Source organism: Perca flavescens, chromosome 13 (genome assembly GCF_004354835.1).
Source record: "Perca flavescens isolate YP-PL-M2 chromosome 13, PFLA_1.0, whole genome shotgun sequence".
NCBI lineage: Eukaryota > Metazoa > Chordata > Actinopteri > Perciformes > Percidae > Perca > Perca flavescens.
This window is the reverse complement of record NC_041343.1, coordinates 9262935-9278101: the sequence shown is the minus strand read 5'-3', so window position 1 is coordinate 9278101 and position 15167 is coordinate 9262935. Positions and strand designations below refer to the sequence as shown.

At 40.6% G+C, this 15167-nt stretch overlaps 1 protein-coding gene across 1 annotated transcript; it reads right to left on the bottom strand.

The window, feature by feature from the left end:
• Positions 1–3202: 3202 nt before the first annotated feature.
• Positions 3203–14242, bottom strand: ca4a (carbonic anhydrase IV a). The gene is made up of 9 exons (XM_028595765.1): positions 13945–14242; positions 13782–13862; positions 8847–8891; positions 7604–7768; positions 7368–7513; positions 6305–6397; positions 6124–6190; positions 5866–6029; positions 3203–4665 (listed from the first exon to the last, which is right to left on the bottom strand). The coding sequence occupies exons 1-9, from the start codon at positions 14036–14038 to the stop codon at positions 4486–4488; spliced, it is 1035 nt and encodes a 344-aa protein (XP_028451566.1). The 5' UTR covers positions 14039–14242; the 3' UTR covers positions 3203–4485.
• Positions 14243–15167: the final 925 nt, after the last annotated feature.

The window sequence follows — 15167 nt, the reverse complement described above, 5'->3', positions numbered from 1 at the left end:
TATACTATACCTCATTTATCACTTTTTTCGACATACTATACCATGACATTTTATTACTGCTTTCAACACACTTCATTTGGTTGTTTGGCTCAATGGTTACCAATGCTCCAAACAGCACCAGCAACATAATTACAATTGTAGAATAGAATAAGGTGCTTTTCCACTACTGACAAAAATATAGTTTCTTCCATTTTATTTCCAGGTTTATGAAGCTGAGGAAACCCTTTCAATGAACAACACATCAACTTAAAGGATAGGTTCACATTTTTTATTTCTTAATGTTAAAAAGTAGGCGTGTTTCTCCTTCCGACCAGTGGGCTTTTTCTTTCTGGCATGCATTTTACTCCAGCCATGCAAACTGTTGGCTAGTTGGTTTGTGAACTGCGGTAAATATCCCAATCTAGATGCATATTCCGAATGCACTGTGCACTTTGTGTCCAAAAAACAATGTTGAAATTACCTGGAACTTGGAATATTGTCATTTTCGTATTAATAGTGAAATATAAGTGTGCATGTAAACGTGTCACTGTAAAACATTTTGCAGAAAAATTTCACGATCAGCTTTACCTTCCCATGCACTTTTTGTAGTTTGTAAAGTTAGTCTTTTTAGCATCTCCCAGACTGTTTCCTTTGCTGAGTGACAACAGACAGCTATTAACACAAAGAGGAATTATTATGCATAGGATATTATATTGTATTGTACAATTACTGATGGAAATCCTCCTGACTGTAAAGGTGACTGTTTTTTAATTGGGTGATTTTCCTCTATTTGTGGAGGGGGTTTCTTCCATATCTGTGCCCCCACCTCCCTTATCTCTCCATGAACTACTGTCCACAGTAGGCCAGACTAATCCAGATCACTTTCCCAAAGCTGCTGCTCCTAAAAGGGATTACAGTGGTTAACCTATCGCTTTAGCTGACTCTCACAGGCCGGCCTCAGAGCCAGGTCTGTCTGCTTTACTGACTCCACTTTCATCGGCCCGACACCGGGAGCAGTGAGCTGCCTCTGCAGCACCTGATCCCATCGCCTCTCAACCAGATGCCTCGAACACCTCAGAGGACCAGCTCACTGATCGGGATAAAAACAAGGCTTGTAGATAAAGACACCACAGCTCGCTGTGGGACTGTTATGCTGGTTTTGACCACAACGAACTCTGACCTCCCCTGCAATTGAAACTCAAGCGTTCCAAGGAAGAATTAAGTTTTTCGAAAAGGCTTTTTAAACCCAGTGATTTACTCATTGTCCTGCTCTGTGAGATCAAAAGGCTTTAAGTCGCTTCACATTCTTTCTCAACATTTATCCCAGCGGTGGTTTCAAACTGATGTCAGCCGCTGTGTATTAATGACAGGATATTATCCCCACTGATGGGAAATGTACGCTATACGCTGTAACAGTGTCTGTGCTGTGATAAGTAGGTTCCTAAAAAGATATTAGCAGTTAATGGTCCCCCTGCTGTTTTCTTGCAATGCTCCTTGAATGAAAGCCATTGTGTGCTAAAGGACAAAGCGACGTTCTGCTCATAGGCTATCTTTTCTGAGTTCAATTTAAGAGGAAATGAATGTTTGGCCCTTTATGATTGCTTCCTCAAGTGAGGGCTATTGTCGCTAGCTGCTGCTACATTACCTGCCATGTCATTCTCCACAGCTGGCTAACTTTAAATCATGAGCACCTAGCTGGCCTCTGTGAGTTATGTCACTGACAGCACAATAACTAGGGTAGCAGGTGTATTAAATTGGATTAGAGCAAAATTTATTAGACCATAGATACAGCTTGGCGCAGAGACACACACATTGCAGCATCGATCAACAGACTGCGTGAGATGCAGGAAGTAGGGACATCACATAGAGAGGCAGTAAAGGTGACACTGTTTGTTTTTCTTTAGACCTCATGGACAAAGAGCGGCCCAGTGACCTTCAACTGCAGCTGGGTATCTGATGGGCTGCTGTGTGTGCTGCAGGGAGGGTCACTTTCAATATGAGGATGCCTCTGGTTTCTCCCAGGGAGAATGGCGCCCTTTGTCCCAGAGACCCCAGGGACATGGGGCATTTGTGGGAAGATTTAAGAGTAAGTCAAGTTATATGGGTGCTGTCCTAGAAGCCTGACAGAAGACCAAGGTACCCCTGCCAGATATTAAGGATGCACCCTTTGATCCCCAGGCCCTCCTGATGCTTAACTGAAGAAGCAATAGAGGCCTGAGCAGGGGAATGAACGGGAGGCTTTCATTTTGTCTACTCTGTCTCCGTCTTCATGCATGTCTCTGTGAGAGGCTGTCTTCGTAAGCCTGTACATCACAAGAAGTCTTTTGATTCCTTGATTATGGGAGGGGGGGAAGGAGGGGGGGCGGGGGAGGAAGGAGGGGGGGGGGGCTTGAAAGTATCTTGAAAACAGGTGAAGTTTGAAAAAGCACCTGCAATCTGCCTCAAAGGCTTGTAAGAAGTGTTAGTGTTACTGCTCTGGTAGCTTTCATAGTATGATACAACAATCTCTTACTCAGCTGTGTGTGTATGTGTACAAACACATACACATACAGCTGAGTAGGAGATTGTTGTATCGTGTGTGTGTGTGTGTGTGTGTGTGTGTGTGTGTGTGTGTGTGTGTGTGTGTGTGTGTGTGTGTGTGTGTGTAGTAAAATCTGGCAAAAAACATCAAGAACAAGCCAATTAGAAAAGGATTAAGGGATTGATATCAGTGAGTGCCCCCAGACTCTCCTGATAGACCAAAGGTGAATTGGACAGGAAAGTGAGAAGCTTGTCTATGTGGCTAAGCTAAGAGACAAACAAAACAACAGAGTGTATTCTAATATCAGTTTCCACAGTGCAGAGATGTGGGGGCAGGGCTGACACTGACTCTGTTATATACTGTTTTGATCACCGGTTCAAATAGCTTGAATTGTGCCCATGCAAGCAGACGAGACTGTCATTAAAAAGGCATGTAAGTAGTTTATTCTTTTGTTCAGTTGAAACACATTCTCCATATTATTTATGACACTTTCAAGCATTACAACCAGACAATCTCCTACAGTTCATAACATTATAACAACATCATAAGTAAACTTAATTGCGCATGAACAACTTCATATATGGGTTTGCATTCAGTACTATATATATATATATATATATATATATATATATATATATATATATATATATACGATGACACAGCATAGAAATATAACTTGATGCCATATGAAACAATGGAAAACATACAGATTCCTTGCTTGATCATCTCAATAAATCTTGCTGGAAAATTGTACAGATCTCTCACAGGAATACGTAACAAGTCCTCCTGAATAAATGAATAAGAACTCAGTGGGATGTAATTCACAGTCAATAACATTCAGTGCATCCGAGACCCTGTAATACAAGCCATAAACCCAGTCACATGTTCTCAAGATAGGCTCACTGAACCTCACGGGTGCCTGAGGCGTGTGTATGAATTTGGCATGCACAGTTTTGTGTGCGCAGCTTCACTCCATGAACATGTTGCTCAATATGAACATCTAGAACATCAAGACATGCAGATTCATGCAAATGTTTGAGATGCATGAAAACTAATGTTGGTTTGAAAATATGAGTGACATTTTATATGCAGGTTAATTCTCAAAAATGTTTCTGTCTAGCCACCCTGCAGATGCTTTCCTCCTCCCTCTAAACCAGACTGTCACTCCCTTTATCAGCATTAGCATCTCTGCAACTTCATCTTTATCTCAGGTGTCAGTAGCCTCTGACTCTGGGAGGAGATAGACTGCAGCTCTGCTCGTGACACTGGATTCCTGCAGAGAAAGGCAAGACCTCACACCCCTCCCCCCTTTCCCGAACCAACTGCTGACTGAATGGCTGCGTGGGGGTTCACCTGACAGCCACGCTGTTCTCCTGGACTTTGAAAGAAAAGCCAAACTGCTGACTCCTTTGACCGCTGGCTTTGAAATGGAGCGTGTTCATTTGACTCAGTTCTGCTATTAATAGCTCCATGCCGTTCCCATGCCCCATTGAGAACAACACATAACGTGCCAGGTCATGGGGCTGACATTGGCAACTCGCAATAACATTAAGCAGAGACTAAATTTACCTGACATTGGACAAGGAGGATGTGGTCCAAAGTGTGTGCTGGTGCTAGTAGGATGACACTGTGAAAAATGAAGGCATGACTAAGGGATCTGGTGTTGAGTTTGAACTTTGTTGTCACTTTGACTGCTTGGTAACCAGCTTTATGGCACATTCATAATGCTGAAATAAGACCTACTGCTTCATTACGCATGCATGAATGCTGATCGAACACTTACAACACCTTTCGTAAGGTGTTCCTCTAACGCCTTTGTCATTGGTGTTGTAAGAGAGGACCTCCAGATGAGTCATGTCTGCACTAAGACGTGGTCGATCTTAGCAACCATGCAATGAAGAAGTTACAAACCAGGGTTGAGCTGAGGAGTGATACAGAACTTATTGTGTTCATGGATGTCGCAGTGCAGCACAGGATGCCCCGCTCTAGTTGGGTTGGGACAGTCCCAAGGCCGTGGCGATGGCGGCCAGGAGGAGGGTGGAACTGACCAGGATCACTGCGCCTCCCGACCGGAACACCTTCCGACCGTTCAGGGGCTGAACCGGCCTAAAGTTCCCCACCATCGGCTTTCCATCGTGGAACTGAAGCTCAGAGAACACCCGCAGCTGGAGGAACAGAGGGTAAATGTTAGACTCCAGCTTCTGTAAAGAGATCATCAAGGAGTTTTTTGACTGATGTCACTAATAAGCAATTATAGGCCGATATCAAACCTTCCATTTTTAGTTAAAACAATTGAAAAATCTGTTTTTTAACAGCTTAACCTTATCTTGTCACTAAACAACAGTTTTGATGCCTTCCAGTCAGTTTTTTGACCACACCACAGCACTGAGACGGCTCTTGTGAAAGTCTTCATTGACATCCACTTAAATACAGACAGTGGCAACATTTCAGTCTTAGTATTACTTGATCTAAGTGCTGCATTTGACAGGGTCAACCACAACATATTACTAGACCGATTGGAAAACTGGGTTGGACTTTCTGGCACAGTACTAAACTGGTTTGAATCCTACTTAAAGATCAGGGTCTATAGGTAATTGCACATCTAAGCGAACAAACGTGATGTGTGGAGTTCCCCAAAGCTCCATTCTGGGGCCTTTTGTGTTTAACATCTACAAATCAACCACTGGACGTGCCAAAACTTTCTTAAATTAAACAAAGACAAAACTGAGGTTGTTGTTTTTGGAGCCAAAGAGGAAGAATTAACAGTCAGTGCTCAGCTTCAATCGGCAATGTTAAAAACAAAAGAAAAAAAGAAATTTCAACAGCCATTCCACATTAAGACAATTACAAAGTCAGCCTACTATCATCTAAAGAATATATCAAGGGTTAAAGGACTTATGTCTCAGCAGGATTTGGAAAAACTTCTCAATGCTTTTATCTTCAGTAGATTACTGTAATGGTGTCTTTACATGTCTCCCTAAAACAATCTATAAGTGGATCACATCACTCCAATTCTGAAGTCCTTACACTGGCTTCCTGTCTCTTAAAGAATTTATTTCAAAATACTACTGTTGGTTTATAAAGCACTGAACGGTTAAGGGCCATAATACGTTCTGCTGCTACCATCACAACATCTCAGGTCGTCTGGGACAGCTCTGCATTCTGTCCCCAGAGTCAGAACTCAACAGGGAGAAGCAGCATTCAGTCTCCTGGTTGTTTTGAACTCTAAATGCTTTTCTTGCCATTGTTCAGGCAAATGTTTTAATGGCTGTGGTTTTAATAGAAAGTCAGAAATGTACCTACCGTGTTAAAGTAAAAACAAAAGTCACTTGCATTCCTTTACATTTCTGGTATTTTATCCTAACCTGATCCATGCTCAGAGGGATGGTATTCTCAAACACAGTCCAAATTACAGCCTCAGTGCACCCTGGGGTGGTCAGAGAGCCCTTGTAGCGGTAAAAGCTGGTCAGATTCTGCTCAGCTGGGATTAGTTGTGCCAGGGAGACGGAAGGCAGAGAAGTATTGCTATCTGAAAACAGAAAAGCCACAGATGAAATGTTACCAACACACACTGTGCAGCCATGTCTTTAGTTGCTTATATTGAAATTACATGTAGTACTTACTTGTAGTTTTGATGCTTCGCAGAGCGTTGGTGATGGGGTCATACTTTCGGTTTGCACTATTGGACGTCTGAGAATGGAAATATACACATCAAATACACCTTTTAGCACTGTTTCAGTCCAACTTGAGGTATGTTCTGTAATAGCAGCTTGTTTTCAACAATACAGGATTCAAAATGGTTACCTTATAGAAGAACCCAAGGACTGCAACTCCCTCTGGGTCTGATAGAGCTGTTGCCAGATCAGTGTATTCGTTCTTCATGTGAACGATGTGCAGCTGTTGAGACAATATTAAAGATGTTACCAGTTTTTCACAAAGTCATGTTTTACAGTGAGTTTAGAATCTTATTGTAGATGGGTCCAACAAAAATGTGTAGCGTAGGCCTACATTTCGTGCTCTAATAATAGAACACCTGACAAATCAGTTCAAGTGAATAATTTCTTTCAAAAACGTGCTTTAAAGGACTCGATTAATAATGATAAAACATTTTCCTAACCAATGTAACAATCTCCAATTAGTCACAGAATGAAATAATGTAGCCATACAAAAAGAAAATGAAATGCCAAATTAGTATTTCTGACCATTTAAAGTATAAGTCTGATGATGTTACATATTGTCATCAACAAATTCCATGAAAAGACAATAAATTGATCCTACTAACAAGTCTGTGTATGCAAAGCCTGATATATCTTATCCACCTTGCCATGGAGTTCCATGGTTTCTTTAACTACGATGAACACGGCCAGTGTGGTTTATTTTGAGTCAACCCTTCATACACCATCCTGCTGCCGTAAATACTCACTATCACGTCCTGTTTCGGTAATGTTTGTAAAACTACAGTATCCAGGACAGTGTCGAGCCTTTAAAAAAAACTATTTGTGGCCTGTTTTAAAGATTTATGTCTTGACTAGAGATGAATGGGCTTGAGGCTGGGAGCCACAGACAGGGTAGTGAGGTCAAGAAGTATTGAAAGGACGACTAATGCACTGTTAGTTTTGGTCTTATAAAATATAGAATACAGTATCACCAGCCTTGCCCTTTACATTCACAGTATATTCACATACATATTTGAAAAGTTTAGTTTTAGAGAAAATCAGCATTTTTATGATCATATTTCAAATTGTTGGTCTGTTTTACTCCTAAGTTTCCAGCTGTTATGCGTGAGCAAACCTTTAACAGTTAATCACATCAGTTAATAACTTGACTAAAGACAGGATGTGTGTGTTGTACAGTAAGGTTATGGTACCTCCATGGGATACCGCTCTCCATCGATGGTATGTTCAGAGCCGGGCCCTCCTTTGTTGCCCCAATGCATGTGGAACTGCACAGCTTTGTAGGTGGTCGGGAGTCCTCCACCTGAGATGGTGCTGAGGTGAGGAACTCCAACCTTAACTGTAGTGGACATACGCCGAGCATAAAGACGTCACACAACGGCTTCACAGCACTGAGGGCATTTTGATGTGTAACGGAAAATATGCTCACCCGAGTGGCCGTTGTTCTTGATTGTGTCTCTGAAGATCTGCTGATAGTTGTTGAACTCAAAAGGAGTCAATCGCTCATCTTTCAAAGTCTTCCTGGTGACGATGTTGATGGGCGACTGGGCGTTTCCACCACAGTTGCTTTGGACGTGGTTCCACTTGTCTGGTGCTAAAACAAGAAAAACACCCAAGTTAAACAAGTCGGACTGTTTTAGAGTGGGTCACAGCACTCTTCTTTTAGCTCCCCTTGGTTTTAAATGAATTTCTTAAGCATTGGGTAGGCATCTATATTGGGTAATGTTTTAGATGCCTATAGGTGTAAATCCTCCTACCACAGGGATGTGTCCTTGGTCTTCTCCATCTACATGTTACCTTTGGATCAAATATTTCTTCCTATTTTTTTGATCCCAAGAAGGGCAATTCATTTGCAGCTTACCCAGTACATACAAAACAATCACAGGCAAGGTAATTATATGTCAGAGGCAACAGTTAAAAACGGGTTATCTCAGAACTTCCTTTGGTTAGATTCCAATAAATCAAAAGGTATTATCATAGGTTCAGATTCTCCAGTTAGTCATTCCTTCACACTTCAGATTAACAAGTGAATTTGGCTGTCCAAAATTCAATCTTTTTCATTTGCAAAGCCCTCTGAAACTGTAGTCCATGTTTTTTTTTTTTATTACATCCCAATGACATTACTGTAACTCTCTATATTCCGGTCCGAGTCAGTACAACCTATCCAAACATTAGCTGGTTCAGAAGCTGGTTGCATCGGCAAGACTAGTCACAAGATCCAATAGAAGATTGCATATTACTCCAATTTTAGCATCTCTACATTGGTTGTCTGTACGTTTAAAGTAGATTTTAAGATTTGAATGATGACCTACAGTAAGGTACGTATGGGGTTGGCTCCTGACTTGCTAACCCCATATGAGCCTGTGCAGCCTGAGATCTCTGGTAGGTCCCTATTAACGATTCCCAAGTCAAGGCTGAAAACCTGGTGGGCTTTTTATCTTCATTAAAATCTCCCTTAAAAGCACAATATTTTAGAATAGGATTTTCTCCATCTGTTCTTTTTAATTTAATTTGTTAAATTGCTCATTATTTTAATCTAAATTGTTTTTATTTCATAGCCCTTTACATCTGTTGGTTTCATGTCCTATGTATGTGAAGCACTGCAATTTGTTTTTGAAAAGTACCATATAAATAAAGTTATTATTATAATCAATGTATTTAAATAAGCTTACCATTGCACTGATGATCGCAGGTGAACTGGGACTGATAGCACCAATCTGAAACACAGAAAATGAAAAAACATTTGTCAAGGTAAAAAGCTTGCCAACTCTAACTTGAATTGTGATGTCAGCAACAAGCAAACAATGTAAAGATTACAACACACACACACACACACACACACACACACACACACACACACTATCAGTGAGCCTACATTGTTAACCTCTGGGTGACACAAACAAGCTCAGCCTATTGTGAGGGCAAAATGGGATGTTTCTTCTCAACGTATACACTGACAAATGTCCAGCTAGATTGAACTACATGTATTTACTGTGTCCTTTTATTAATAGTTTGTTTTCTTACTGCAAACAGTGAATTGTTCTCCTATTGGTTGATGTCAGCTGTTAGTCCTTACCATACAAAACCCCCTAATACACAGGAATTGTCTTCCTATTCACAAAAAAGTTGTGTTTGTGCTTTATCTTACAGAGCCAATCTTTTGCATCAGCAAGGTCCCATTCTCACATGTTTGTCTGAGGATGTATTAATATTTCACAATTGGTTTGCATGTTGCCACCGCGTACTGGGAGACAAATATCTGCAGCTATCTCACAAATCAAATATTTATGAAAAACACACATGCCATTGAAAAATACGGGGAGGGTTTCCCGCTCTGTTGTTTGACTGCTGTGAGGACTTCTCCCAGTGTTTCTGAAGGAAGTCAATGTTTGCTTTGTTTGCCATGTTGGTAAGCTGTTTCCTCCTGCTCTGGCATGATAATGGGTATTGGAAATATTTGTAGCAGGGGGGCAACATTTGGAGGGGGTTCAGATTGTATTCACTGGTGCCATCATTCACTGTACTGGTCGCAGTAAATAAAGAGATGCTCATTTCTTGGATTTAAGATTCCTATTCTTGTTCCAGGATGTGTGTGTGTGCGAGTGATCACTGCAGAGGAAAGAAATCCTACAACTCAGCAATGTCTAATTACTCTGTGACTACCGCATAAGTGCTGAAATTATTAAAAGATTATGATTCATTTCAAACTTTGACTCACTTTCGCCTGCTACATGGTCTGACAGCATGGGCGATAGCTGTGAAAACCGTGTCACTTTCTGTCCTGTGAAGTTTTTTCACACAAAACATATGATGAGGGGCGGCATTTTTTCATGACACATGGGGGTCGGCACGAGAACTAAAAAAAAAAATCAAGACGTAGCCTACTTGTTCACAGAAGCCGTGTGAGAAAGTCAAAGGAGAGGGGGTCACGGGGGACAGTTCACCTCTGGGTCTCGCAAATGGAACAGTCAGGACAAGGGGAGGAACGGGGGACCACGAGCCTCCTTGAGCTCATCACTTTTATGCATGATAAGGATCTATCGGAGAGCTACCCCAACTTTTGGACTACTCTGAGGATTGCACTTACTCTGCCAGTCACTGTGGCTCCAGCAGAGAGGAGCTCTTCAAAACTAAGGTTGATCAAGTCATACCTGAGGTCAACCATGTTCCAGGAACGGCTCACTGGCCTTGCCGTCATCAATATTAATCACTCAGTAGGGGAGCAGATTTCATATGATGACATCATTGATGATTTTGCATCAAGGAAGGCCAGAAAGGTCAGGTTTTAGTTTGTGTTTTCTGTTCTTAGTGCTATAGTGTAATGATTAGATTCTCTTTAGTGTGTTTTCACATTTGTGTGATGAAGGATTTGTGCTATTTAGAATAGGCCTATTTATTCTATATTTTATTTGTATATTATTGTTGCTCTCTGCTCTTGTTACATGTTTTATATATATGATTGTATATATTCTTGGCACATATATATATATATATATATATATATATATATATATATATATATATATATATATATATATATATATATTATAACAACATAAGTGAAAGAGAAAATTATATTTCTCAATTGCACAATTCCTTCATTAGAACATTTGAAAAACACACTTAAGAGAATCCAGTTATTTAACTATGGACCTTTTTCACAGCAGACATTTTGACTTGTCATAGTAGGAAAAGCACAGCTGAAATTGATAACCTTAAAGATGGCTCAATTCCATCAAGTGTCCCAGGAAGCTATTTCAGTGAGTCAGCATGCACAATAACAAGGCCTCTCCTAAGTGGAATGCAGCCATCAGTAATGGTTTTGAATACACCTGTGCTTTTCCTACTATGACATGTCAACATGTCTGCCGTGAAAAAGGTTTTTACAACATTACAATTACAACAGGAAACACACTAGTTTTTAAAGTGCACAATCTCCACCTCCAACCTTGCCAAAAGACAATGAACACAATTCTGCACAAAATATGACAGTATAAGTTATCTGAACGAAGGGGGTCTCACCCTGGGTGTAATTCAATGTAGAACCAAAACTGCTGCTATAGATTCAACCAACTCATAACTGGCAGTATTTCATAGTTAAAGTTAGTTTCACCACCACCAACTACAGCAGTATCAGAAATAATAATCTGTTATTAGGGGCCATTGGTCTGGATTGAGTACTTTTACTGTTGATACTTACATTAAGCTAATAATAGGCTTCTTACTTTGTTAAATCTACTTTTTACTGAAGTCATATTTTCAGTGCAGGACTTGGGTGTTTACAGTGTGGTATTGCATTTTTACTAAAGTAATGAATCTGAATAATCCCTCCATCACCGTCTGGTAGTCGCTTGCTTTTTTTTTTTTATCTCAGCCAATCAGATTTCTGTCCGCACAATTCTTGACCAATCGGTACTTGGCTTTGATCTCTTGTGCGGCGCAGAGCGAATGAACAATATGAATGGGTTTCTATGGATCTGAGAGCTCTGCCAAGAGAGCAAACTGAGGTAGCTGTCAAGAAGAAAACAAAAGACAGCGAAGGGAAAACAAATAGGCCAAGTCTGCCTGCACGTCGGCCACAGTGAAAACGTAAATGGGATTGCGCGCCGCGGAGACGGATCTTTTCATGCCATTGTGTTGTGTGAGCCAGACATAAACTGTGCGCTGTAGACGCTGCATTTCACACAAAAACACAGTTCAAAAGAAAAGGACAGAGTGAGACTATGTCGTGCTCTGCCAGTCACTGAACCTCTCATTGTGCCAAAACGGGTTTCCAACAATATGAGGACTGATCTAATTTCTTTCTTTTTGGCCCAAAAAAGAAGAAAACTTAATGAATTCACCAGTGAGTGGAAAAGAGAACGTTTGCCTGGACTTATCAGATTTTCCTTTTTCACCACAAACCCTCAGCACATAGCCTACCGTATTTCTCTCATCAGACAAACTTGTATCCACAGGGACTCTGTGCATCTAGCTGCGGGTCTTTGGCAATGAAATATACCGACAACTCTTCAGACTGCGCCACTCAGGGTGCATGTGGGACATTAAAGCGCAGGCTGCTCCTCCACAACACTGCATGAATGCAGCCACATTGAGTCTGTGTTTCTGTGTCTACATTGACTGGTGGCTTATCTAAAATGACTAAAACATACAGTATATAGTAAAATTGCATTAAGCCTATATCAATAATAGACGGTTAAGGATCAGAATAATAATTGGAATATTCTAGAGCGTTTAGTAGACCAACAGATGTGTGCTGCGATCAAGCCAGTTTACTGGGAATTCATTCTCGGCTCAATTCATTTGGGATCATTGCATTTGTTTCTTAAGGTGCATAACTGAAATATCCAGAGTATCCACGGAGTATCCCAAAATGACTGACAAATCCTAAATAGGTCACGGTTAAAATACGACAGTGTCATTTTCTTCGTTACGCGATGACTATAATAACTGATCGCACCGAGCAAAAGGCTTCGTTACTTGTCAGTCATTAGTTAGTGCTAATTTACTCTGTTAGAGTCTTGATGCCAAACCTCGGGGCTTTTTTTCCTGTGAAATTAACAACTTAGTCAGAACCACCCGCTGTGAATGCGGAGACAGTGGCTGTGCGCAGCTCGACGCCGATAGGCTATCTCTGCGGCAAAGAGGACGCAAACGGCTGTCATTGGCTCAGTGTGGATCTGAGCTGAGCAGGTGCACGAGAGAGAGAGAGAGAGAGAGAGAGAGAGAAAGAGACAAAAGAGAGAGAGAGAGAGAGACAGACAGACAGACAGAGAGAGAGACAGAGAGAGAGGTGACCGGACCACAGAGGCACTAAGGGAATCTTAGCTCGGTCAGATCTGCCTGCTTTTGTCTTTGGCTCAGCTGATACAGGATCACGTCCTTGAACAGGGAGCTCAGGTGTGAAAATGCAAGTTGCCGAATGAGCATGTCGGACACACGGAGGAATGCCCGGTATCACATCAGTGTGATGGACAGCCCAGAGAGGGGTGTGAGTGTGTGTGTGTATGGAGAGCGTCCGGCAGGCGGTTTTGGTGTGGGGAAGCCTCTCTTTCATCTGGGGAGCCGTGGCTTTTTTGGTGACTAGTTTCTTTTCTCTAACATCTTTCTGAATCTATTTTTGGATTTCTATTTATAGTATCGGGATTCTTCAATATATCAACTTTCTAATTGAATAAAGTGAGTGGCGCGGTTGAGAATAAACTGGTAAAAAAAAAGCAACTTCACCCTGCTCGTCTTATCATTAGAATATTTCTAAAGTATTCATTCCCATTTACGTTTGGTATTCAGTGTTACTATGAATTAAATAGCTTACATACATTCAGATATTAACAATCTATCAAATGCATGCGTGTAATGTATGTATGTAATTACATAAAGCAGCAGACGTGAAGTAAATTCATATTAAATCACAGGCTGAAAGTCTGCAGAAAGAAAAATAAAGATTTCATTTTCCTGGTAATATCAGAGGAGTGAGATCTTAATTTTTCACTTAAATTAACCAATATCCTTGACTGTTTCCGAATATTTTGGACCCGTACTGTGGCAAGAGAAATCTAAATAACATATTTGACATATATTCTAGGCATGAATAAAAGCAGACTCACCTCCTGATCCTGTGCAGATGGTCCAAAAGGATGCCAGGAGAACGGGCAGGATTAGCTGCTGCATTTTGGAGCTGACTCGACCTGGGGAAGACAACACAATGACTTGTTTTTTCCAATGTGATCGCATTCTTGCAGGGGGTCTTATACTTATCTATCACCATACCCTGACAGGAAAGAAAGAGTGGCCCCTCCTCCTTCAGGCATGCTTCTAATAAAGCTCTCCACCGATAAGAGCTCCAATGAGGGGGCCCATCCATGGGCTCCTTGTGTTCAGGGAACACTTCCTGGTGATTTGAGAGGTATCTGATAATCAGATGGAGTTAATCACCATCACAATTATTGCTCCACAGGTAACTTAATGTCACCCTCAGAGGATTAACTGTGTAAAAAGAGGAATATTAGGCTCTAAATAACCTATTCCTCTTGAAAACTCCTTATATATCAGTAGCATATTTCATATATTCAGCTTGTTCCAGATCTCTATTAAAGATTAAAAATTACTCATTTACAATCAAAAGTCCTGCATTCAAAGTATTAGCAAACAAAATGTACTTATAGTTTCAAAAATATAAGTACTCATCATGCAGAATGGCCCCTGTCAGTGTCATATTATTTTTGTTTTTATTTTTATTTATGTGATGATATGTAATGTTGTACTTGGTGAGAGTGGGGGCTAATAATAACTATATAAATATATAAATAGGTTATATGTTCATACTTTTTTCAACTCTGACACACATTGAAAAGTACAGTTGTGATGCAACCTCAAAGTGCAAAAGTTCACAAAGGGAAAGTTGATTACAAAATGTTCAGATTAAAGCCGATACCTTATGGTTTTTTAAGATTAATGTAGTGCAGTAAAAAGTACAACATTCCCTCTGAAATGCAGAGGTATAAAGTATATTATTAAATAGAAATGCTCCAGCACAAGTACCCCAAATTGTACATAGGTACATTACTTGAAAAATGTACTTAGTTACTTTCCACCACTGTTTTTCATACACATTTTCCCGAAACATACTTAGTATCTAAGATATATAAGAAAGAAATTGGTGATTAATGAGATAAACACACACGCACGCACACAGAGGTAAAATCTTTAAAAAGGTTTATTTTCCAGCCCAGTTCACCCTATCCATAACACCTGTCCAGTTAGTGCAACGCTTTGCAAAAACTCTCAACATCTCTCTTCAACTTCTCAACAGAAAAGTTAAAGCTGTCACCTTTATTTTTATTCACTGAGTGGAAACCTAGAATCCCCACAGTTTGAATTATTGATCATGCTGAGTGAGTAAAGTGAAGGACATTGGTAGAAGTTCCTCAAAAAAACATGAATTAGCTTGCTTTGCTCTTCTTAAAGACTTTGCCAGCAATTGGCAATGGGTA

Excerpts from the sequence above, each read along its gene's own strand:
- ca4a (XM_028595765.1), bottom strand. The coding sequence starts at position 14,038 with ATGGATGGGCCCCCTCATTGGAGCTCTTATCGGTGGAGAGCTTTATTA. Across the intron at positions 7,514-7,603 it reads CAAGAACAACGGCCACTCGG|TTAAGGTTGGAGTTCCTCAC; the intron begins GTGAGCATATTT and ends TGTCCACTACAG. Across the intron at positions 6,191-6,304 it reads TCCTTGGGTTCTTCTATAAG|ACGTCCAATAGTGCAAACCG; the intron begins GTAACCATTTTG and ends TTCCATTCTCAG.